The sequence below is a fragment of the Amphiura filiformis genome, chromosome 10, assembly GCF_039555335.1.
Source record: "Amphiura filiformis chromosome 10, Afil_fr2py, whole genome shotgun sequence".
Lineage (NCBI taxonomy): Eukaryota > Metazoa > Echinodermata > Ophiuroidea > Amphilepidida > Amphiuridae > Amphiura > Amphiura filiformis.
In genome coordinates, this window is record NC_092637.1 from 21,827,143 (window position 1) to 21,852,887 (window position 25,745).

Consider the following 25,745-nt stretch of genomic DNA (forward strand, 5'->3'; position numbering starts at 1 on the left):
TATCAAATTGTCTATAGGTATTTTTATGACCTAGGCACGGCGGCTGCAGCTACTGCCCTTAATCTTACTTTCCTTGCTGACTCCATCCTCTTTGCTCTCTCCCAAACTTCCCTTGTCAGTGATGTCTGCCCTGTAGATAAACTCAGTAACCTGAAAAAAAAGTCAAAAACAAGACATCAATGAGTAAAAAGCCAAATCATCATATAGCAGGGACTGCCTTTTGAGAGCGAGAGCAATCGTTCTCTACTGCTCTCCTTAAATCTGATATAGGAGAGTGATCTTTAGCTGTCCTTAGTTGACCATTCTCTCCTTACATTCTTATTGTAAATTACTCTAGACAGCTCTCCTTGAAGGCTCCAGAAGAGCTATTTAATGCTCTGCAAATTCCAAAGACAGTCCCTGATATAGGCAGGCTTTCATGTCAGTAATTTATTTTCAAAATATGCAATGCAGCTCAATTTGAGGTACCTCTTGCATCCCTCCCATTGGGGGGATAGCAAGCAAACATCTATACCATTTTTAACCCTCATGTTGCACAGTTGCAGTGATGCCAACGTGTTACGGTAACTGTTTCGGGCAGCACTTTGAGCAAATGCTAACGATTTGAAGCTGCGCTTAATGAAATGCGCATTGACATCAATGCCCCATCTGGCTAAAAAAATGGTACAGGTGAGTATTTTACTTTGATTTATTGGAAAATGGCAACATTCTTTAAACTTGGTCAAATTCAGTGCATTTAGAATAATGGTTTTCATTATTACACCTTGTGTATATTCATGAGAGAATGACACAAATTTATTTTTCCTGAGGTAATGGTTTGCCCTATTTACCCTCCAGCCATGTAAGTATTTGTATAATAGACGAATCCAATTTCACACATTCCTACTCCTCAATGGCAGCCATAGCTGGGTCCCCCCTTAGGTCTATCCCACCTAAAATGTGAAATGATATGGGCTTGGCGGGGATATTAAACTGCATTCCATAACCTGTGTTACACGTAGACAAAAGAATTATGAAAGTTTACAACACAATACCCATTCAACATCGATTTCTAAGCGGATTTACTCCATCCAAATGGGCAGTAACAACACCAGTTTGGTGCAGACGGGACCCAGTAATGACCGACTGAATTCTGACCATCACTTGGCTTGTTGGATTCGTCTATACCATATTCAGCTTAACTAGAGCTCGTCCCTATCTACCATGACAAAGGTATCCTAAAACATCAAGTAAAATAGCCATGTAATAGCCAACTCTTCATGATACTATATATGATATGATTATTTACCTTGCAATGACTAACAAACTGTGGAAGTCCTCCTGCGTCATACTGTTCAGATCTGTTTTGCGAGCTTCTACAAAATCATCTTCTACAATCTGTGTAACGAAATGTGAAGTACCAGTTTGGTGATCTGTTTTGTTTCACATGAATATAAGGTGTTTTTTTTTGGGGGGGGGGGGAGATAAAACAGGTTGGAGCAAGGGTGAAAATAAGAGCTTTTTGACCAGGATTCAGTTTGGAGTAAAAAAGTGAGTCCTGGTTCTCTTGAATTTAGTCATGACTGCAACTCACATTTACAAAACAGGATTCATCTTTTGTTTTAGTAACCATTAGAATTTAAGCCATGCTCTAATATCCAATGTCACAGTTCAACAGCCTCCATTCTGATCTCAATTTGCAGAGAAAACACATTTGGGTTCACAATTTTCTATTTCCTGGTTATCTTAATATGTATAGACTGTATGGTGACGGGCTATGATTCAGGGCAAAAAGTGTAGCCTGTGTCATGATTTTTATTCTCAATGGGCTACAAACGGGCCTAAAACAAGGCCAGAAGCCTGTTTATTTTCACCCTTGGCCTAAAGACCGTTATTCTCCTACTATGAATGCAATGGTGCCAAAGTGGGCGATTCAATGGATTCAAAGTGCTTCAAGCCAACCCTTGCAAAAATATAGGAATAATATAAGAATATTTTGAATGAAAATATATATACGGGACAAATCTAGGACAGCAGAAGTCAATCATATTTAAAAAAAGTTATATCCCCATTTAAAAAGTTATTGCACCAACGTTAAAAGTTTAAAGGTAATTAAAAAAAAGCGCAGTAATATGCAGAGGAGGCTTAAAGGTATTCCTACAATGCACTATGATTGGGAAATTTGATCAATAAAGTCCCCATTACCACACACACAAAATGGTAATTTTAAAATTACAGCCAACAAGCTAATAGTTGAGACTTATCAAATTAAATTGGATTTTCTTATAGAAAACATTCTTAATGTCCCACTGCATTAATTTTATTCATAAGTCTCAATGTTTTGAATGTTAAATTAAAGGATGAAAACACCAGATATTTGCACACAATCCCAATGCAAGGTATGGTCCACTGTGCCACATGTGTACAAAAGGCAAACATACCAAGGTCAGAAACTTCATTGGGTTATGGGAATGTCTTTATACATCCTCTGGGGATTATGCAAGTTTTGGATTGCAAATTGGGCGGTGATACGGATTACTCAAAAGGTTCATGTCTTTATTTTATCGGCCAGAGTGCCCATCTCTCTTTTGAAGAGACTGTGGACCAGACTCCTCCATGAATAATGTTGCTGTGGAGGTCCACTATACTTTGATCAGCTCGTAATCGGCGGGCCTTATAAAATGACGGATTAATATCAAAATATTTTATTTTGAGAATTTGTCTTGTGACATCTCGCTAAAAGCATCACAAATTATTAATAGGGTGGTCACATGAAAATTTCAAACCCACCCTGGAATTACTTTTTTTGTCAGGAATATTCCTGCTGCAAAATGATTTTAAAAACTTTTTGAATCAACTCAATCGGACAATCCGTTGCGAAGATACAGCCTTTTAAAGATTCACAAAATTTGTCATTTTTACCCCATTTTTAGGAAAATCCTGATTTGTCATAAATTTGCATATTCACGGAGCGATAATTGTGGGAATAAAGCCAAAGAAGGCACGATATGTATTGTTTTTTTGTTTATTTAATGTTCATTTAAATGCAAATATTAAAAATCCAGGGTCATAATTGCTATATTTGCTTCTTTACAACATTTTTAAAATGACTGAAATCACAAAAATAACTCATTTTGCCAGGACTTTTGAGGTAAATATATTTAAGTTGGGACCCATTTTTACACCTTGGTAGAGAAATAAAGGTGGGGAGCCTTATCTAAGGGACAGCACCGCCGGGGTTCGAACCTGCAACCCTTCGATTATGAATCTGGGCCTGTACCTTGCCACCTTGCTTTAATACTCAATATCCGAGTACATACCTTTTGAATGTCATCAGACAATGTATACTCCAAGAGTTGGATAAGACCAATAAACGTCCTGATCTTCTTGATGTCAATGGCACCTGAAGTAATCTGCTGTTGTATCGTATTCTGTATGGCGGCCATGTTGGGTGCATCTGTCTTGGGCTGTATGGGCACTTGGCAATCACTCTAAAACAACAACAAGGATATAGAAGAAAAAAAGTTCAGAAATGGACTTCTGGTGTAAGCAGTCATATCAATACCAAATCTTATTAAGCCATATCTGAGAGCCATGGCAGAGAATCAAATTGTTAAAATTAAGATTTTGTGCTGGAATCATTTAACTCTCTGTACTAGTACTTGACTTACCTCTCCTTTTTTTTTTTTTTTTTTGAGGGGGGGGGTGATTTGGTTTGTTCGAGTTTAACAACCTTATCTAAACCAAGAAAGCCTCTTGTATAGCTTATTTTTCATTGGAGTCCATTTGAACACAGGGAAAGGTTGGGACAGTCCGGGGTTAAGCTAGGGTTAAGCATATAGGCCGCCTCCTTCTTCATTATTCAAATTTTAATTTTGTTATTCTTTACTCAAAATGCTGAAATAATATTCGTAATATCTGTCAGGAAACGTTTCTGTCTATTTTAAACTGAAATAACAAGGTAAAGTGAAAGAAACCCCAATTACTATATTTGTTGTTTAATGTCGAGTTCTATCTATGCAGGATTTATTGAGCGACTTATGACATATATGGCATATCAAAATTGCTCTGTTGACCTGACAAACACAACAAATTTGGCTGATTCCATTTAGGTGTAAGTTTGGACATGTGTAAACAATTTTTTTTAATGCCAAAAAATCAGATTAAAAAAAACTAACCAAATTCATATTACAAGATCGAATGTTATGGCTTAACAATCTACTCTTCTCGAATCCACTCACATCTGAATTCGTCAAGTGTTCATGTCTGCAGTCAAGTTAGCTCAATCGATAAGGTGTTCCACTATGGTGTGAGAGGTTGCGGGTTCGAACCCTGGCGGTGCCTAGTACGCTCTCGTGGAAAAATTGAGTTAGCTTGAAATTCCCCTGGACAAGGAACTTACTGCTAACTTGTCTCATTGTAACCCGTACGAAACTCGGGGAGCTGATCCTGGTTGCGATGGTTATTTGTGGAATGCCTAGGGTGTGCGCTCTTGAAGCAGCAAAGACCCTGAATTGTTGTTTAATGGTTTATGGAATGATGTGAGGCCGTAGTGGTCAGCGACAACCTGTAAAAGTGTGCTGAGGCTTGTGGATCAACGCTCTAGGCGTTGTGCCTGTGCGTAGCGCACTATAAATCACTGCGCTTTTTTTTTTTTTTTGCAAATGAAATGCAGTCCCCATAAAGTTAATATAACCGACTCACCGGTAAGAGTGATTTTCCTTCTGATAACACTAACACAGTCACATTAGCAGGGAAGTCAGTTTTGTGGAAATTGAAGTCATACTCAACTTTCTGCCATGCTATCAAATTGCCCAATGCTGTCAAATTCTGCACACCTACAAGATATAAGAAATATATTCATGAAGGGTCAAAAAAGATAATACTTATTATGAAGAACCTTCCTTCAACAGGGAAGGGACCCTTGCTCAAAAATTTAACGATGACATGCGACAAATCAATTAAGAAGACACATGGTCACAGGTCAATCAGTGGGCACTGATGATATACCATGAGATGCACTGTGTTATTATAACCAAAAACAAAACACAATGACCAGGTTTTAATTACTCGTTTGTTTTTTAATTCCGTATTTGACTTAATAATTAACAATGAAATACTGAATGAACAACATGCTTGGATTGACAAAAACAGCAAATTTTGTGAACATCTAATCTGCTTAAATTATGATTATGATCCAGTATAGGAGTCTTGAAACATACTAAATGACAAAATAATCCATGTGTCATGCCAAAAAAATTATTATTATATTATCTGTGCACAGATGATCAACTCAAAATCTCTGAATCAGGTATTCCAGTTGAAATCTATACACCCCCTATGGGAGACATAACCTTTGTCGCCCGCACAGGGAGTGTGAATTTCAAACAGGGATACGTGAATGGGTGACTCCACTTGAAATCCACACCCCCTGTGCAGGAGATTAAGGTTGTGTCTTCCATAGGGGATGTATGGGTATCAACTGGAATAGCCCAATGTCCCTGTAACATTACGTCGTTGGGCAGAAGAAACCTCCTATGTGTCATTGGCCCCGTAACATGTTTAAAGCAAAACCTTCTATGTAACTGGTTGGCAGTTTTGTTTTAAACATTTTCAGGGGCCAAAAACACATTTCCTGCACAACATCTTACCTGTTGCATCCAGCTGGCCAGGCTCCATGGCTGTCTCATCAAGGATAAGATGCGTCCTTTCTGTCAGTTGGAGGGCGCCAGATTTCAGTCGATTTGCAGAGTAATCCTTCTTGGGGCTTATCAATGATGAATTCATGTTTTGTAATGACAGCGGGAAGACATGAGACTGAAAGACAAAATCAATTGACATTTTATACAATTGTTCAAAATTATAAATTTATAGCACTTGGTAGAAATGTCACAACACTGTATAACACAATAAAGCCTGTTTTGAAACTTTTATCAGTTTGGTCTATTCCATTTAAATTCCACACTACCCCTGTGGAAGATTTAGCTAAAGTCTTCCACAGAAGGAGTATGCATTTTGAATAGAATAGACAGATGGGTAACTTCCATTTGTAATACTCACTCCAATTGTGGAAGATATAGGTAAAATCATAATACAGGCCAGGGGGAGTATGGGTTTCAAAATAATTAACCCTGACCATTTGCATTTGAAAAACTCCCCCTGTGGAAGATATTTCCAAAATCTTCCACAAGGGGTGTGTGAATTTCAACTGGAATAGCCCATTTGAACACCTGGGACTGTCAGAGGTCTATACCAAACTTTTCTCAAAACCTATATGTGACACGATCTGGTCCATGGGCAGGGACGTAGCCAGCTTTCTTGGTGGGGGTGGGGGGGGGGCAAAATAAAATTTCGGGGCGAAAATAAAATTTCAGGGGCACAGCTGAAAAAATTGCAGTTGTAACATGCAATTTTTGTTTTTAGAGAGACTGTACATGTCTTTATTGTGACGATATGCGCACGTAATGCGCAACAATTTTGAATTTAATATTTGCCCATGATCGAGATAAAATTGGCTTTATTGTGACAATCTGCACGCGCGCCCAAAATTTTGTATTTTACACCATTTTGGCCCATGATCGGGGTGAATTTTGATGGAAAAGGGCTCTTTGCCCTTTTCCTTTCCTTTGCCCTTTTGTCAGAGGGGCACTTTTTCTTTCATTTTTTGTCGGGGGGGGGGGCAGTCACATGGTGTTTTCAGTAAATAATAGCCTATTGTATTTATAATGTAATAATTACAGTAACTCAATTTTCAAAAATGCCTCCTTTGGCCCCCATGGACCAGATCATGTCACATATATTTCAGGTATGGCTCCTCTGTACACACACAGGACCAACAGTTTAATATCTCCAAAGGAGGGAATTCCCTCATGCTTCACATACCCAATTCTGAATGCACCATATTGGGCTGAAATTTTAATTTAATCTACATATGTTGCCAAATAAATTCAGACATTTAATTTTTTTCAGGTCTTGTGATCAATAAATACTCACCTTACAGACCAGTTCTTTTATTTGATTGCTTAGAAGTGAAATGAATTCAGGGCCAGCTGGACAGCCGCTCAGATTTAGGCCAAACTTGCCCAGGGCTACAACATCTCTCCTTGCATACCTAGGGAGAAATATATAAGTGAACACAGTGACTTATCTGCGTGACTTGAAACAGCAATGTTATTTCGACATATGATTTTTTTTATTCACCTACTAGTCCCACAAACATGATGATAGCAACTTAACAACTTAGTTCAGGATATCTGTTGTCAAATGGTGAACTTTATTTTGTCAAAATGGAGGCCACACATGCCACGGCACAGATGAACAGCAATGTTATGTATACTGTATATCAGGAAATTTTCCAGGGGCTCGATTTTCACGCTTTTCGACGTAGAACGGGCATTTGCAAATATTCAACCCCACAAAAATATTTATTACACATAGCACTTAATGCGAATATATGGAAACACAAATTAAACACCCACTAAACTATCCTGAATTGATAAAATCACAAAAAAATTAACCCAGGGAAAATATCACAGTGTACAGTATTTCTCATCCCTCTACAACATGTATTTTACTCAAATGTAAGTTCATACGTGCTGGTGATAAACAATTTCTAAATGAGGTCGAATGAGGTCGTTGTATAAGGTTGGCAATTCCAGTCCTTGATCGTGATTTAGTTCTGACGATTTCTTCTTGATCTGGAATCCGGATGGCCTCCCGCACTAAACGGGGGTACTCTCTATAATCCTTAGCTAAAATCTGTGAGGATTCCCAGTCAATGTTGTGGCGAGAATCTGTTTTATGCTCTTCGATAGCAGGGGGCAGTTGACTTGTGCTTCTTCAATCTATCTCAGAGTTGTGTACCCTATATAGAGGGGCTGTCACAGAAACTCCAGCATATTTTTAAATCCTACTGTGTTGCGACTAGCTTCAGACTGCACAATATGCTACGGCAACTTTTAGTCTCACCCAAGGATCCCACGCCAACAGAGAAAAAATCAGGTGTGGTTTACAAGATTCCCTGCGGTGAATGTACCAGTTCTTATATCGGCCAGAGATGTAGACAACTCAGAGATAGATTGAAGGAGCACAAGTCAACTGCCCCAGCCGCAGAGCATAAAACAGATGGACGGGAATTGCCACCCTTATACAATGCCCTCATTTGACCAAAAGTGGCCAATGGTCAACAAAAGGGCAAGTCCATCAGAACATCATAGGACCAACTTCTGATGAGGATGTGTGTCACACATCGAAAATTCAAGGTTAGTTGAATTTTTGTGCTTAAAGTCAGTTTAAACTTTTAGAAACATGTATACCGTAAAAACTCCATAGTTAGCATATGTGCTTAGTCGAGCGCTTTTAAAACATGCGAACATGAAGAGCTCAATCCACAAAAGTATAAAGGGTTTTGACCAAATCATCGATACACATAGTTATATACGAACAAGTAAACCTGCAAATGTGTGTTTCAACCCCATTATCTCATTTGGTAAAGCGCCGGACTTTGGTACAATTTCATGTTTTCAAAAAGGCTTGATAGAAAGCACATATGCTAACTATTGAGTTGTTACGATATTTGTCCCAGCAAATACTTACACACATGATATGAGATGAAGTAATAAATAATCAGCTGCAAAGGCATCTCCAAGGCACAGTTGCTGTAGCAACAGTCTTAGCTGATCCCTGATAACTCCTGCTTCTTGTAATACACTATCAACAACTGTGATGAAATAAGGTAAAATAATGTCGAGAACTGGTTACAGAAAGTTTATTCTTGAAGAGGTTCATTAGGTTTGTAGAAACTCATAATATACATTTCATCTTGTCAAAACCAAAAGTTATTTACTGACCTGACAGTTTCGACCATCTTGGACGATGATCATCTTCAGAGTGATGTTTTTCTCTCCACCTTCTGTTTACCAACAGAGGCGCACCAGCGCCCAGAAGTGGGTCGATATCGTGGCTAAGATAATGAGCCCCTCGTCTCTGTTCATTGTGTTCGGTGCTCTTCCCGTATCCAGATGGCTTCTCTTATACGGCGGGCTCCCGAATTACATTCCTTTTCAAGTACTTGAGCATCTTTCCAGTTAATCACATGATTTTGTTGAACGGCATGGTCCGCGATAGCAGATTTGGACTGTTCGCTAGCCGACTGTTTTCTTGTTTGACGAGTAAATGTTCCTTTACTATGGGCTACTTTCTCAGTTTCTTTTTTATGCTCTTTCAATCTAGTTTCAAAACGCCGCCCAGTTTCACCAACATAAGTATTATCACAATTTGCACAAGGAATTTCATATATGCAGTCCGTGGTACTCATGGGGTCTCTTTTGTCCTTTGGATGCACCAACATTTTTCTTAAAGTGGTGTGTGGACGTACTGCAGTGGCTATGCCGTGTTTTCTGAAAATGCGAGTGGCTGTTTCTGTCATTTTTTCAACATAAGGTATGATCACAAGTCCTTTGCTTCTTTCCGTGGAATTTTTGTTCTTACTTTGCTTTTTAGCCTGTTTACATTCCATCTTGCGCTTGACATGGTTAAAAGTCCACTCGGGATAGCCACAATTCTTGAGTGCGTGCTTGATTTTTCCTTCTTCTTGTTCTTTGTCCTCCTTTTCTGAAACAACACTGTTCATCCTGTCCAAAAGTGTGCGGACCACGCCAGTTTATGATGAACGGGTGATGAGAAGCAAAATTTAAATACTGGTCTGTATGTGTAGCTTTCCTGTAGACCAGTAGCTTAACAGAACCATCAGGTTTATGCACAATCAACGTGTCTAAAAGCGGTATGGATCTTTCTTGTTCTTTCTCGAATGTAAATTTGATACTGTCCGTGGGGTCCGTTTGATTGAGGTGTGTGGTGAGATTTTCAACTTGATCTTCCTTTACAATTTCTAAAATATCATCCACATAACGTTTCCTGGATACGGAAGAGAGCACCGAACACAATGAACAGAGACGAGGGGCTCATTATCTTAGCCACGTGATACGACCCACTTCTGGGCGCTGGTGCGCCTCTGTTGGTAAACAGAAGGTGGAGAGAAAAACATCACTCTGAAGATGATCATCGTCCAAGATGGTCGAAACTGTCAGGTCAGTAAATAACTTTTGGTTTTGACAAGATGAAATGTATTATATGGTTACAGAAAGCTATAAAAAATGCCTTACATGGTTACGTTGGACTATATGGAACATACTAATTGTAATATTTATACCATGCTATGGCATGTTGGCGCAGTGGTACAGTTTTTGCCTATAATCGGTGGATTGCGCATTTGAGCCCCAGAGGTGCCATCATGTTGTGCTCTTGGGCAAGGCGGTTACTTGCCTCTCTCTACCCAGGGGTGAAATGGGGAGTTGTTATGAATATTGTCCATTGAGCGCCACCCAAAGGTTATGAGCATGCCTTGGGCATTGTATAGCAGCTGACATATTCTAACGATAGCGGAATGTATGTAAAGTGCTTTGGTACATGTGCACATGTGAAAGGCGCTGTATAAATACCAACATTTATTTATTCTATCCAAAGGGTATACCGTAAAGATTCACCTAATGGCGCATATGGGCTACCTTGACATATCTAATTTTAGGTACCAACTAAAAGTGCCCTCACGTAAAAATCCCACCAGCAAATAAGGGCATGGACCCTTAATTCTTGTTAGGATTTTCAGTGGAAGGACCTCTCTATTTAATTTGAAAGGATCTTTTAAAGATTCAACATGACAACATGCTAACATATACAAAGAACTTTTGGGTTTCAAATACTTTTTTGTTTGTCCCCGGAGGGTGTTCTCCCTAGTTGAAGTATACAAGGATGTGATTCGATTTGGGGGTACCTTTTCAACAATTTTGGTATATTGATGGGTGGGTTTTAAGTGAAAACCATTGGGTGCATTTTGGGCAAAAGTGCCCTAAAAAACACCAATTTGGGCAAATTTGGGTGCCTTTGTGAAAAATTAGTATACTGATGGGTTGCAAAAACAGCAAAAAGTCAGCATCCGAAAGTCTGCACCCCCACATGGAGTATGTATATTTGTATAACTTTGGTGTATTTTTATAATACCTTTATATGTGGCGGATCAAAGTTAGGCTTGCTTGGGGCTATTCCGGTCCATGGTGATGCAAGCTACGTCACTTTGTTTGTTTTTGTTTGTTTTATTTCTTCTTTAACCTGGGACACTGCTAATCAAGATTCTGAAAAGGTAACTTTATAAGCAAACCTTTATATTACTATACTCACATGGTTTAGTCTCTGGTGCAGTCACATTCTTTGGTAATAATGGGTTCACATGTTGTAATCTCTGTGATAGTATCACATGTAACCTAGGCACTAGTGATGGTGGCGGTGAATGGGCCGATTCTTCCTCGATGCCATCCATAACTTCATCGGGTTCACCAACTGCTGACGATGAGCTGTTCAAATAAGAATTAAAATAACATCAACTGTAAACCAAGATTACTCTAGCAAGCTTCCTCAAATTATAAATTTGTTGAAGTGCCACATGAAATAAAAGAAAACGGCAAAGCGCCAATCAATTGCTGCGAAAGGGGAGTCTGAAGCTATCAATTCTTTGAGGTGCAAATGACGTCATTTCATGCAACATTTTGTACTATTTTAGCCTGTCTTTACAGGGATAACATGGGAATCGCATTGTTTAATGTTGAAATGTATATTGGAGATATTCCTGATGGATGAAGTTTGATTTGATTTGATTTGATTTTTATAATTAATATTTATATATCTATTTATTTATTTTAAATCTAAATGGCGCCGCGCGCCACTCCGAAGCTCATGGCGCGCCCGTTATTTGCGGACCCCTGGACTAGAGGCTCTGGAATAGCCCCATGCCTAACTTTGGTAAATCAGCCACAATGGATTGTCATACATGGGGGACAAAATAATGCACCTCCCTTTACATAGGATTAGTTTGGATTGTGGCTGTCTTCTTCATGGATTAGGGTAGGATTTTATATTGAATAGGGCTTTTTTGGTTAAAGCAGGTGTAAGTTTTGGGGAGAAGGTCCACTTTTTAAAAATTTGCAACCCCCCCCCCCCCCCCCCCATAAAAAAAATCAATCCTACGTACATGCCTGTCATCCACCATTCCAAAATGCACACAACTTCCCAAAATTAATTACTGCTACACCAAAGAATCATCACAATTTATTGAAGGGCTAGTGCACAAAGGCCCTACCTGTAATAGCTGCCCTATAAACATTTCACCATTTCTGCATACTATAGCATCATAATTATACATAATTACATGTATAAATCACACCACTCCACGCCATACATAAATTTTCCCAGTCACATTTCCCCAAATATGAAATTAAAAAAAAGTTAAATTTTAATTTTACTTCATTTAAAGTTTGGCAGAGGCGGGGTTCGAACTCACGGCGCACCACGCCGCTTTGGATATGCTCTATGAGCCTAGCGCCTTAGACCACTCGGCCACTTGTCTTGATGGAATCCATTTGAAACTTATTTGAAGATATAATCGCAACTTCAATATAGGCCTACCACATGACAAGCAAAAGCAGAAAACGTACCATATTTTGGAATTTTATTTGCCTAAAACATTAATGTGTATTAATAGCGCTCAATTGTTGTTAATCCGACAATAAACATGATAAATGCGCGTCTATATGGACAATCCATTATATCGATTTTGACATGTGCTCGCACGGTGTCAGTACATTTCCATGGTCAGTAAAATACTATAGAGGAACCTACCATTTTTCTTGTATACACGTTCGATGTTTTTATCAATTACATAAAAAATCCATTTTAGACCCCAAATGTTTTTTCAGGAAATAAAAGATTAGATTACCATAAAAACGAAACAGTAATCTTTTGCCGGGTCTAATGTTATTTATACATAGGATTTTCAACGTTTTTTCTATCCTTATTCTTGCTCAATTACAAAAATATTTTGGCGTATATAAAATTGAAATAAAATTCTCTGCCTCATAAACGACATCAAATGTGCCACAATTGGGTATCACGAATCGTTATATATGATGTGCAGTTAATATTCATATTTTCTTTTATACAGAGGATGCTTCAGTTTTGAGAGGAAAAATATTTTCTTGAAAACCCTCTCACTCGGTTATTTCAAAACGGTAACCACGCTTCCCTAGAATGTGCAATAATTTAGCATTAAAATTTTTCTTTTTCTAACAGCAAGCGTTTCTAGAATGCAGTATGGCGAAATGTGGTGTACATAAAAATATGATACCCGGCAGCTATTGTTTTGCTACTTACCCATTTTGGTGTGTAAATGTAGCCAGAACTGGATCAACTGATAACACTCCAACAAATTCCACCATCTCATTCACTTTGAAAGCATCCAAGGTGTCATAAACCTACATGGAGAAAAATGTATGCATCAGATGATGTGGTGCTTTAATATTCGATTCTCAAGATTACAATGATGTCATTTGCAGGGGTGATATTAGTGCTGGTTGTTTTATTGCTGGGGGTGGGGCACCAGTGATCGCTGCCAGTGGTTTTATAATATTTTGCAGATTTCCTTTTACAAATTTTAAAGTGTACTGAACCGTCCAGTGCATCTTAGATTCCATAAGGTCCTATATACATGCTTGATGTTACGCGATGGCTAACGCATAAAATAAACCTTGCAACAGATTATATGTGTGTTCATCACGACTCATAACAATAAAATACTTGTAGGTTAGGAAAACAACTGTGTAGTACTAGTTTTGGGTCCATTTTCCATTAATGAAAAATATTTGCTTTGGGTGCTTTTTGAAAGACCTTGTATGCGGGTGATTATACAACTTAGAATACAAGCGCCCGGTTTTATCGGCTGAGTGTAGCGATGTAGCAGGCGCTGAGGGTAGGGGTCTGAGAAGCCAAGCCCAGCCCAGATGAGGACTTGCAAGTAGTTTATGGAGCTAGCTTTTGTGAACCACCTTTATCACTTCTTTTAAGAAATTTCACTGGCTACAAGTTTATAGACAAAGAATTGATTTAAAATTTCAACTAATTTGAGATCAAAAGTCAACTAATTTGTTACTATAACACAGGTTTGGCAAATTACCTTAACAAGACATGCTGGGCCTTTCTCTCCAGCCAGAGGGAAATTTAAATCAACGCCTTTTCCCGGCCTCCCTTGCTGTGTACTACTACTAGCGCCCTCGGTCCTTGTCCTCTTCTCAGCTTCGGACACCTTGCTGGTTTCCATGGCATCCCCACCTTCTGACATTGTAGCTTCCGATGATGCTAGGGGAGGTACTTCATCTTCTTCAAAGCCCTTTTAACCCTGGACTGCTGTGTTGATGTTGAAGGGGTTGGTTGATGTTGGCAGTTTTCTGCATAAGCGTGGGTGTTGGTTAAGGCAAAATGCAATACATAAGGCAAAAGATTGGTTGCCCTTCCAAGACAAAAATTTAGAGGGTCAGTAGGTCGATCTTTTTGTTTTTCATGGGCTCTTCCTTGATTTTTCCTCCAATTTGAAAAGGCTAGTATTGACAAATGCTTATCATTTTATGGTAAAAAAATGTGTGGTTTTGGACAGGATTTAACTGAAAATACTTCTTGATTTTAATCAAATCTGCATTTAATTAATAAAATGAGTGAATAACAAATATAAAATGTCCTTGATACTGTCCAAATTTAAGGTATCTTCTAAAAAAGTGATTGAAGAAAAAACGCCCCAAGATTTCTAATTTTTTGGGTCGGTCTCCGAGAGCAACCAAACACATTTTTTTGGCCTAGGAGGGCTTCAACCAGCCCTTGCATAAATATAGGAATAATATAGGAAAGTTTTGAATGAGGACAAAAAAAATAGGACAGCAGTAGTCGAATACAGTGGGTATCAGAGACCAGTAACCATTGTTAAGGTTACACAAAGAGACGTATAAAAAACGTATAAAAGACGTATAAAGTTGTTCTCTAAAACAGAGTTTTCTCAGTAATCAAATATCGCAGCGAATGAAATGTTGGTGCATTGGATGTAGCTTAACATTTTTGTGTGTGTTATATACAAATTATTAGAATAAATTTGAAAATCCTTCGTTTAAAGCATTTTTACCCACCATGTTCACAACATCAAAAACACGTTCCATGAGGTTTTTTTTCAAATGTGTGCGCTCCGTATAAATCCACACCGGCGATTGTTTTCTTCTTTTTCAGTATTGTATTATAAATCGATCAAAGAAATAATGTTGCCATGGGGAAGAACCAAATACAGTACCGATTAAATTTTAAAAGCCCGTTTGGGGGGAAAATTTTGGAGAATTTGCTTGAGAAAAAGCTGGTTTGTGAAATTATCGATATCTTGATTACGAGGCGTTAATTTAGACATCTGAATACCTACATTATTTCTCAACATTCTGCCAATTGCTATTCCATTTGATTTTCACTCCAAATTGAAGCTAGTTTTGCAAAAAACGAGGTTTTCCTCCATCAGTTCGTTCAAAATTTCAGCGCCGACATGCGTGTTTATTCTAAGAGCCATAATGCGGACGCGATTGTAATCATCTTGAATTGCATCCAATTATAGTTATATCACCCGCTTTGAGAACAGTCTATTAAGTAAGTTGATCGATGGCAGTGGATAGAGCATTGGACTGATAATCTAATGAACTATTTTTGTGGGTTCGAGTCTCCGTGTGGCTGAATTATCTTTTTTTTCTCTTTTCTCATTTTTACTTCCTTTCTTTCCTCTTTTCTTTCTCCTTTCTTTTTTCATTTCTTTTTTTCATTTCTTTCTTTCTTTCTTTCATTTTCGTTTATTTTCTTTCTCTCTCTTTCTTCCTCTTTTTCACTATGTCTTTGTCTTTATTCTTTCTTGCTCCTTTCTTTTTAGTTTTATTTGATTGATTAAGCTGAGTGCAGTGAATCGTGATTGATTGTTTTTCACTTTATATAATTCAGAAATTTGTAGGCCTGCTAAGTCTGTCTTGTTGATTTTCATCCCAAATTCGATTTACAAATAATTGCTTTTTGATATTGTTGTTGTTGCCTACCCTTAGGCCTACATTGTAATCAGGGAATAGCAGCATTGATTTCATCAAAGATATCCGCTATAAATTCAAAATCAACACATTTTCCAGGGCGTAGCTTGACGAAGTGCCCCAATCAATTTTAAAATTTATAAAATCCTTGTGAAAATTGCGAAACGCTTGTGCCACCCCCGCATCCGAGCTCCGGGCACGAGCTAAGCCAAGTTTCATAGCCTTTTCATGTCTTGACCGTGGATCGATATTCTATTGTAAGTAGGCCTACGTCCCGATGCGCTTGTTCATTTTCTGCATGGCTGTTTCTGTTATGAACTTACGCCCTCTGAAATCAAGCGCATGAAAAACTCTCGGCTAACCTTAAGGGAGAAAATTACCAAAGATATAATTTTTGCATTATTTAAAGGCAGCTTTGATGTTAATCATAATCCCTACAATAGATAAGTGGATTAATGTTCTTAAATTTAACAATATTGTAGAATTTGCTGAGGAGGACAATTTTGACATGATTGTAATGATCTTTAGTAAACTTACATACCCTGCAAAATCAAGAATTAGGTGCTGGAGTTGTGACAAAGATTTTGAATAAAATGACTGAATAAGACTTTTAATTATTGCACTCGGCCATGTCCTCTGGTATTCATGCATACCGGTATATGTGACATGATCAAGAGAAATGAGTCGGATGTCGCTAATATTGTTTTTGAGATATTGGCAAAAACAGTGTTCAAATTCTTTTGTTTTATATTGTTTTCAGCAATTGATAAATTGCTCATAACTCAGTAACCAGATGTCCGATTTTGATGGGGTTTGCATCAAAATGTAACATTCATAAACTGCCAGAAAGTGATATAAAAAAACTTCTAATTGAAAATTGCTGACATGTGACACATTCTCCTTGATCATGTCACATATGTGGAAATGACAATATATAAACAAAAATGTTTTTCTATACGAAAGGATATTTGTTTGACCCAGTCATTCTCGGCAGGAACAGGTACACAATACAATGTCTGTCTGTCTAGCGTTACATTGTTGGGTGATTCCATGTTGATACGTTGATGTGTCACACACTCGGCTACATCTTGGTATTTCCCAGATTTCAAAATCTGAAGCAAAAAAAGAATATAATAGGAAAGAAAAAGAGCAGGGTATATTAACTTGATATGCAGATGGGGAAACAAGTAAAATACAGACTATATGGTACATTGTATGCAGAGAAGCAAGGAAGAGAAGGAAAAAAAACAAGTAATGCAAGCACAGAAATAGGTAAAGTTCGATAGCTAAAATTGACCAATTCCAAGGCCCAGAAGTGTTAAACCTGCAAAAACAACAGGGATCAATGGGGATACAAAAGTGCACTGGAGCAAATGATAAAAATCACTGCTTAAGCAGACACGATATACCAAACAACAAATGTAGGCACAAAAACAGGCAAAGTTAGATGGCCAAAAGTGACCAAGCTTACAGAAGTGTCAGTAAAACAGTACAAAAGTAGACTCGAACATGTGATGAAAACCTTAAAGTACTGTGTACATAAGTAGCCAAACCAAACCAAAAAGACAGAAAAAACATATCTAGATTTATGATATGTTAGTGTAGGTGCTCCCAACAAGTGGGTTTCAAGCTTAGTAACCCCCGCGTGCAATCAAAAGTCCAACACATAGGGTTGCAAGTTCACCCAGAACTTAATTAAATAAGATGTGACAAAATTTGGACATGGGGTTGACAGTCATCTGATTGGGAATCCCTGGATTACGGCCCCATGTATGAACACAAAAGTGGTTAATCATGTGCGTTACTCAATTTGTCAAGGACACCCTTTGAAATATTTGTCATCAGATTTACCCCTTGTTTTCATGCAAAATCAGGGAAAAAATTGATTTATTCCCACTTGGTCCAATTGGGCAAAAAAATACCCCTTTTGTGGTTTTCAATGACCAGAGAGAACATTTGACTTTGACAAGACAAACATTCTTATTATAATTCGCCAGCAAAGTGGTTACATAACTCCTTGGTAACTGGATCATGCACCATTTAGAATATTGGTAGTACATGCCATAGACTTTGTGTTGCGATCATTTTGATCATGGTGCAGAACTCAAAAGCATGATCCAGTTAACATAGTGATAATCGGATTACACGTAACACTTCGCTGGCGAATAATAATCTCAAAACATGCAAAATATCTCTTACCTTAGTGCCTGTGTTTTTGTCTTGTACTTCGTACACACCCAGATAGAACTCTGGATCATAGGTATCTTGCACCATACATCTGAATCGTACCAGGCAGTTGGGTTTCAGTTGATGTAATGGGCTACTATTCAGCGAAGGCACCTGTAGAAAACATCAACAATGTATAGAGTTACTATAGTGGCAGTGCCACGGGGATGGCAAATTCCCCCCAGTCAGAACTCTTCCCACCCCCGTTTCCCCAGTAAAAAATTCCACTTTTTGCGGGAATTTTGTGCAAGATTTGTTGATTTTGCCCCCTTAAAATTCACTTTTCCCCCGAAAAAAAAATCCTGGCACCGCTACAGGTTCCATTAACATTAACCCTACCAAAAGCCACAAAAAGGCTACAGCAGCAATCCACTGCGAGTACAAGTACAACCAAAAAACAGTTCACCCAGGGAGCTTTTGGACATGCCTGATGCACCAAGTCCAGGCCTAGAAATCTGTGGCAGACTCAGTGCAGGCGTATCCAATTGGATTCTCGCAAGAGAATTTTGCAAGAATCAGGCTGATTTAGTCATCCAAGATGGCTAGTTTGGTGAACGAAAGATCCACACACAACCGATGGCGGTTTGTGCTGTTCAAATGCCCTCACAGTATTATTGTTCAAATTATTAATGATTGAAGTAAATTATATCATAATTCACCATTTTGGGGGTTCAGTTGCTTGAAGTCAAAAAGTCAAACCGGGAGTCGAACTTGGTTTTTCAATGTTTAGGCGAATACACATGGATTCGCCTGGTTGATGTTTTACGGGAATCTTAGCACGAATCGATTCGCGTCAGATTTCTGAGCCTGAAGCCGCTTATATCTTACCCATTCCAAAGTATTCTTATCATCCAGTCTTCTTTGAAAATACTCCACCACTTTGTTGGACCAGTCTTTGTTGCTATGATCTGAAAAATAAAAGATAATGTAAGTGAAAAATGAGAGTCCCAACTTGATGTGGTACTGTAGTCACCAGGCTCACCAGCTACATGTACATACATGGGTCAATTCCATTGAAAACGTGGAGCAAATTGATTCAATTTAGACAATAGATTCATGGGTGCGCAATGAGCATTTCAATTGTGTGATTTCCATAGAATGTGAAACTCTGTCTTCAATGATAGTCTGTCATTTTTCTGTTGGCCATTTGATCATGACTTCTCAATTGAAGACTGAGTTTGAATCACACATCCTTCCTTGCAGTTCCAGACAATATAGCTCCATGTATAGATGAGTTGACTTCTGACGTCAATGCCTGGTGCCAGTATGCGCACGCATCATCACAATTTCATTGTTTTTTGCCACATCACTATAAGACTACATGTGTTGAACAGTGTTGTGTTGCACGGGGTTCACTCAAGCATAAATATATTAAAATACTGGTCCCTTGCCTTTGTTGATAAACATTGAGGTCAACTCATCTATAGGGATTTGTACTACAATCCTGGTGGAAATTTGATGCCACACCAGAACGTGCTGGTGTTAAAATCAAGCAATCGCCAGAGCTAAATATGTGACAGTACCACATTATCTTTGTATAATAGTTGCAAAAATGCATGCACATTCATTTTAGACTTCCCTTCCCCCACCCCCATTTTTCAATGTTGGGAGACTGAAATGTAGATGAATAAGATGATGATGATGTTGTCCAAATCAACATTGCAATAGGGGGGCGGGGAAGGATGGTGGCCAATTAATGCTTTGGTGTGGCAACATCTTTTGAGCCTTTCATGATCAACCACTGATGCATATAGTCAAGGTTACTCGAGAACTCTAGCTTCGAATTTGCACATAATAATTTTGCTAGAGTGCTTTGCTATCGTTTTTCAGTCGGACAGCGGTGTAATTTTTAGCAAATTTTTGCACCGGAGGTTATTTATTCTGTTAATGTTGAAATTTGGATGAAAGTTATTTTGATGAGTCAACTGTATCTTTTGAGCAAAATTTGCCTATCCCCTTCGTACATACTGTGTACAATTGTACACATGGACTTCTATTGCTCCCTGTATACCAGGGGAAGCTTATTACTGCAAACAAACACCATGTGCACAATTGTGCATTCATATACTATCCTCCAGTGCAGAGTGCCCTCGCCTAACTGAATGTCACTTTTCATAATCTAAGAGGGCATCACCCACTACAGCACGTTGCCAGAAGACATGTACTTTCCCTTTTTAATTTTATATGAAATATCATTGTGGACAAGCTAAATTCTAGTCAGGGGGTTAGTGTAAGACCTGTAGAAAACATGGAACACTATTTTTGATCAAATGCTTCAAACATATACAAGTGGTGTAGAATTTTTTTTAAATGGTGTGTACAATTGTACACAGTGTGTCTCACCTTGTAAATATAAGACTAATATATTGTGTTCAGTTGTACACAGTGTGACTAATCTTATAAATATAGGAGTTATATTTAGTATACTTTGTACATCATTATAAGTTATTTTTAACTCTTTTGTCAATACTTCCATTCAGTTTATAATTTGCTCTGGATGCATTTTTTTGGAAAAACCACTATGTAGGCCTATTATTACAGAGATAGTTAGGAGTAACTGGTCGTTGATGGGCCCGAAAATGGATCGTGTAGAGTGGAGTAACAAAATTAGTCTCAGAAATCAAGTTAAAAGTGTGATGTCTTTTTCGGTCTCTCCAAAGACAAGAACTGTTTATTAGCATTTTATACCAAATTAATGAGAGTTAAGAGCCTACAGATATGGACGTATGAAGGCAACAGAAAAAAGAAACAAAGGGTTCAAGTTTGTTGCTTCACATATGTTACCAAGTTTTACTGCCATTACTTAGTCATGTGTACAATTGTATCCAAACAATCATTGTAAACGTCGTCACTTAGTCACAATGTGTACAATTGTACACATGCCCTAATTTGCATAATTGATGAGGTAATTTTTTTTTTCAGTTTTTCACAAATTACTATCCAAAATAGTTATAATAAGCATAAAAAATATTTTTTTGATCGAGCCATCTTCCTTCGTGTCCGAAGGGGCTATTTTGGAGAGTCTAAAATTTTGCTGTCAAAGTGAAGTGTAATTTTAGCAACATTTTTGATGCAATCGCCTGTTGTGATTGGCCAATTGGCTGTGTTTACCGGGGTGTTTACTTCTGAACTTCCATTGCTTTACACGGTGTCATGGCATGCTTCAGCGAATCCGACTATATATTGAATGCAATGGTCTCTATACTAACCTAGAATGTGAAGGTATCGGTGAGCAAATTCTTGGCTAGACTTCTCAAGCAAGTTTTGTGATGGGTTGCAAGACCATTTATTGCAATCATAAGCCAATCAATGAATGTGACCGCCTTTTACAGTATTAATAATGACAATGTGAGTGACCCCACCAGCAAAGTATACGTCTAACCTGATTGGTTTACAAAACTACTTGGGTCTTGGGCAAATGGCAATTGCTAAGCCAGTCAGCGTGCTCGATGCTTAACAACCTCGTATCGTAGAGGTTTTCGAGAGGTGAATTCACATGGTGATCCAGCGATCGAGTATAAATTCAGCTTGACAACAATTTTGATAACAGGTAACTTTTATAAGTCATAGGGTAGAAACGATAGCTGTACATGTGTACAAACAATTGTACAAAATTATAAAATATACATTTTGTTTTAGGCCTAAAATTTTGTGCACAAAAATGTGTTTCCGTACATTACACAAGCATTCTGAACTCATACAGTGATTGTATATTATGTGGTAATGTAATGCAAACTACAGTTATAGTGCCTATCCGGTTATGTTAATTACATCAATTAACTACCATTATTACCCTGCTGATAACATGTTAACTGGTTTGTGTAGCAGAAGTTGTCTCCTAAAACCAATATGTAATGCCAAAAACTCAAAGAAACTCACACTACTTTACCTATGCATGCTATGTATCATACAGGCAGGTGACACGGAGTTAAACCCCGGTCCTGCCTTTCCATGTCCATTATGTAATCTTGAATGCGACTGGAGTAGTTACGCAATACAATGTGACAATTGTGACTGCTGGTATCATGCTGATTGCATGCACATGACCTTGCCCGTTTATAAAGCCTTAGAAAACAGCAATGCCAGTTGGATTTGCTGTCAGTGTGGTATGCCGAGTTTTACAAGTTCATTCTTTTCCACACGTTCAACGTTGCTGTTATCTAATAGCTTTAGTACCCTTGCATCACTCAGTGAAACTGAGGAATTGTTGTCTCCTATGGCTCAATCCTCTCCAAAAACTCTTAATAAAACTAACCAAAACAGTACGCATACTGGAGGAAAAAGACAAAAATCCAAAAATAAAACCCACAAAACCACCAATACTCGTCACCAATTAAAGGTCATGGTCATAAACTTTCAAAGTTTAAGGGGCAAAACTGCCGAACTTGCAGTTTGTCTCGATAACCACCAACCTGACTTGGTTATCGGCACCGAATCATGGCTTGATGACAGCATAAGTAATGCTGAAATTGTCCCTCCTAACTACACCGTTGTTAGGAAAGACAGGCAAGGGGACGTTGGCCCAGAAGGTCATGGAGGTGTCTTTATTGCCTATAAGGCTGACCTTATTGCTGCTCATAGGCTTGATTTGGATGCGGATGCCGAGATTGTTTGGATTCAACTGGAGCTGGTTGGCAGTAAGGCTGTCTTGGTAGGTGCATTTTATAGACACCCTAGCTCTAAGGGAGATATTCTTGATCAACTTAATTCCTCCCTATCCAAAATTGATATGTCAAAATCACCTAACATTTGGCTTGCAGGTGATTTTAATCTGGCCGGAGTAAATTGGGCTACTCAGTCAACTTTACCACTCTGCCCCAAACCCGGGCTCTGCCGGCAGTTGATAAACATAGCAAATGATTATGGTTTGGAACAAATCGTGACCAAACCCACACGAAGGGAGAACATCCTGGACCTCTTTTTTACTAATAACAGCACCCTTGTAGAAAAGAATACAGTTGTGCCTGGTATCAGTGACCATGACGGTATTCCGTCTGTGACCATAAATATAAAACCCAAGGTCAACAAAAGTAAACCTAGAAAGGTCTTCCTGTACCACAAGGCAAATCAAGATCAGATCAAAAGTGATCTGACCCAGCTCAGTCAGGATTTTGAAAGCATGGATGTGGATCAACAAACCGTTGATCAGTTATGGTCCGATTTTTGTGATTCAATAAATGAAACGATGGATAAAAACATCCCATCCAAGTTTGTGTCTGGTAGTAAGATCTCTCCATGGATAAATGGTAGGATCAAGCGTGAGACTGAAACAAAACAAAGAGCATACAATCATGCAAATAAAACTGAAAATCCTGACGACTGGGATAGGTTCCGCTCCCTCCAAGAGAGGTTTCCAAGGAAACAAGACAAGTTTATAGAAAATATATCCGTGGAGTTTGCATACAGGGAATAAAAATTCTGGTCTTTCATCAAAAGTCTCAGAAATGATAGTACTGGCATACCAGCCTTGAAAGATGAAAGCAACATTCTGGTTACAAACAATAAAGAAAAAGCAGAATTGCTATACGTGTACGCAATTTGAGTCAGTTTTCACACATGAGAACATGGACCATTTACCTCACATTAATTAACTCACCTAGTTTCCCAAACATGCCTGAAATTGATATCCAAGTGAACGGAGTTGAGAAGCTGCTCAGAAATCTCAATATTCACAAGGCCTCTGGCCCTGATGGTATTCCATCTCGTATCCTGCAGGAATATGCATCTGAGATAGCACCAGCCCTAACCATCATTTTCAGAAAATCTCTTGCCTCTGGTAATTTACCTGAGAGTTGGCGTCAGGCAAATATATCCCCAATTTTCAAAAAAGGGGAGCGGACCAAGGCATTAAATTATAGACCCGTCTCGCTAACAACTAACATCCGTGAGTTGTAAGGTATTTGAACACATACTCCACTCCAACATCATGTCACACCTGGAAAAATACAACATTCTTACAGATAGCCAACATGGCTTTAGGTCCAAACACTCTTGCAACACCCAATTAATCCAGACAGTCCATGATTTCGCTCAATCTCTTGACAATCGTAAACAAACCGATGTCATCATCATGGATTTTGCAAAGGCGTTTGACGTCGTGCCTCATAATCGCCTTTTGCTCAAATTAGATCACTTTGGTATCAAAAATAACACCCACCGTTGGATTACAAATTTCCTTACCCAAAGACATCAAAGGGTCGTTGTGGGTGGCGATCATTCAGGCTGGGTCCCTGTTCGATCAGGTGTTCCCCAAGGGACGGTCTTAGGCCCCCTTTTATTTCTTTTGTTTATTAATGACCTCCCTGAAAATATATCGTCTCAAGTTCGTCTATTTGCAGACGATTGTGTCATCTATAAAGAAATCATGAATGATATAGATGCACAAGTGTTGCAACAGGATTTGGATTCTCTATCAAAATGGGAGAAAACCTGGCAGATGAGATTCCATCCAGATAAATGTCAGGTTCTCAAAATTACACATGCTACAAAGCACATTTTCACTCACAAATACAAGCTTGGTGATTCACCATTGCAAGAAACAAGTTCGCATACATACTTGGGAGTTGAAATAACAAAAGATCTCAAATGGAAAAACCACATAAACCAAATATCAGCTAAGGGTAATAGGGCACTCGGGTTCATCAAAAGAAATCTCAGATCATGTAATGAAGAAACCAAACTCACAGCTTTCAATACGCTAGTCAGACCCACCATTGAATACTGCTCCGCTGTTTGGGATCCTCATAATCAAGATCTCATTTATCAAATTGAAGCGATCCAGCGTCGAGCAGTCCGTAAAATAAAAAATGATTACGGTAGAAAAACGAGTGTCACCGAACTTATGAAGAACTTACACATGAGCAGTCTCCAGGATAGAAGGAAAATCGACCGTTTGTCAATACTTCACAAAGCCAGAGAGGGTCACCTGGCCCTTCCAGTGCAAAAGATACTTCGCCCACCCCATCGCCTCACCAAACGCAGTCATATAAATAGCTACCAAGAGCTACAAGTCAATAAAGACGTGTATAAATACTCTTATTATCCCAGAACAATTAAGGACTGGAATTCTCTCCCAGCTCCTCTAACACAGCAACAAGACTCCAAGTTATTCAAAGAAAGCATAAAAGACCACTTCTGTGGCATGTAAGCAGTCCTCGTAGCGCACAACCATATTCCTTGTCGTCTAACCCCACCTGGGGCGTTGATGAGTATCTTCGTAAGAGTAAGAGTCTTGGGATGCAATACACATACCATCGACATACATGACTGGTTAAATTCTAACTTCTAATCTAACGCTATAACGGTAAAGCTTTAAGCTTACCTACCCGACATGCAATATGCATGCATGAACATGTCATGATGAAATTCAACAACCACAATATCCATGCAATCTACGCTTTTATCTCTTGTTTTATCTAGTCAGAACTTACCAAACATTCCCTGGATGATGTCCAAGGGACGGTTCAACCAATCTTCTATAGCTGGCATGTTGGAAATAAATATTTACTTTATAAATGAAATAAATGTGTTCAGCGTCAAAAACAAGTTCGCACATCGATCGCC

General features: G+C 38.6%; 1 protein-coding gene across 1 annotated transcript; it reads right to left on the reverse strand.

Moving 5' to 3' along the window:
* LOC140162644 (mini-chromosome maintenance complex-binding protein-like) lies at positions 1-25,745 on the reverse strand. Its single transcript, XM_072185923.1, is given in 15 exon segments — positions 1-150; positions 1,289-1,377; positions 3,300-3,470; positions 4,684-4,817; positions 5,631-5,796; positions 6,973-7,090; positions 8,575-8,698; positions 11,215-11,387; positions 13,240-13,340; positions 14,039-14,241; positions 14,244-14,319; positions 16,925-17,068; positions 18,156-18,296; positions 19,011-19,090; positions 25,613-25,745. Coding segments are annotated over 15 exon segments (1,905 nt in total). The 5' UTR covers positions 25,671-25,745; the 3' UTR covers positions 1-23.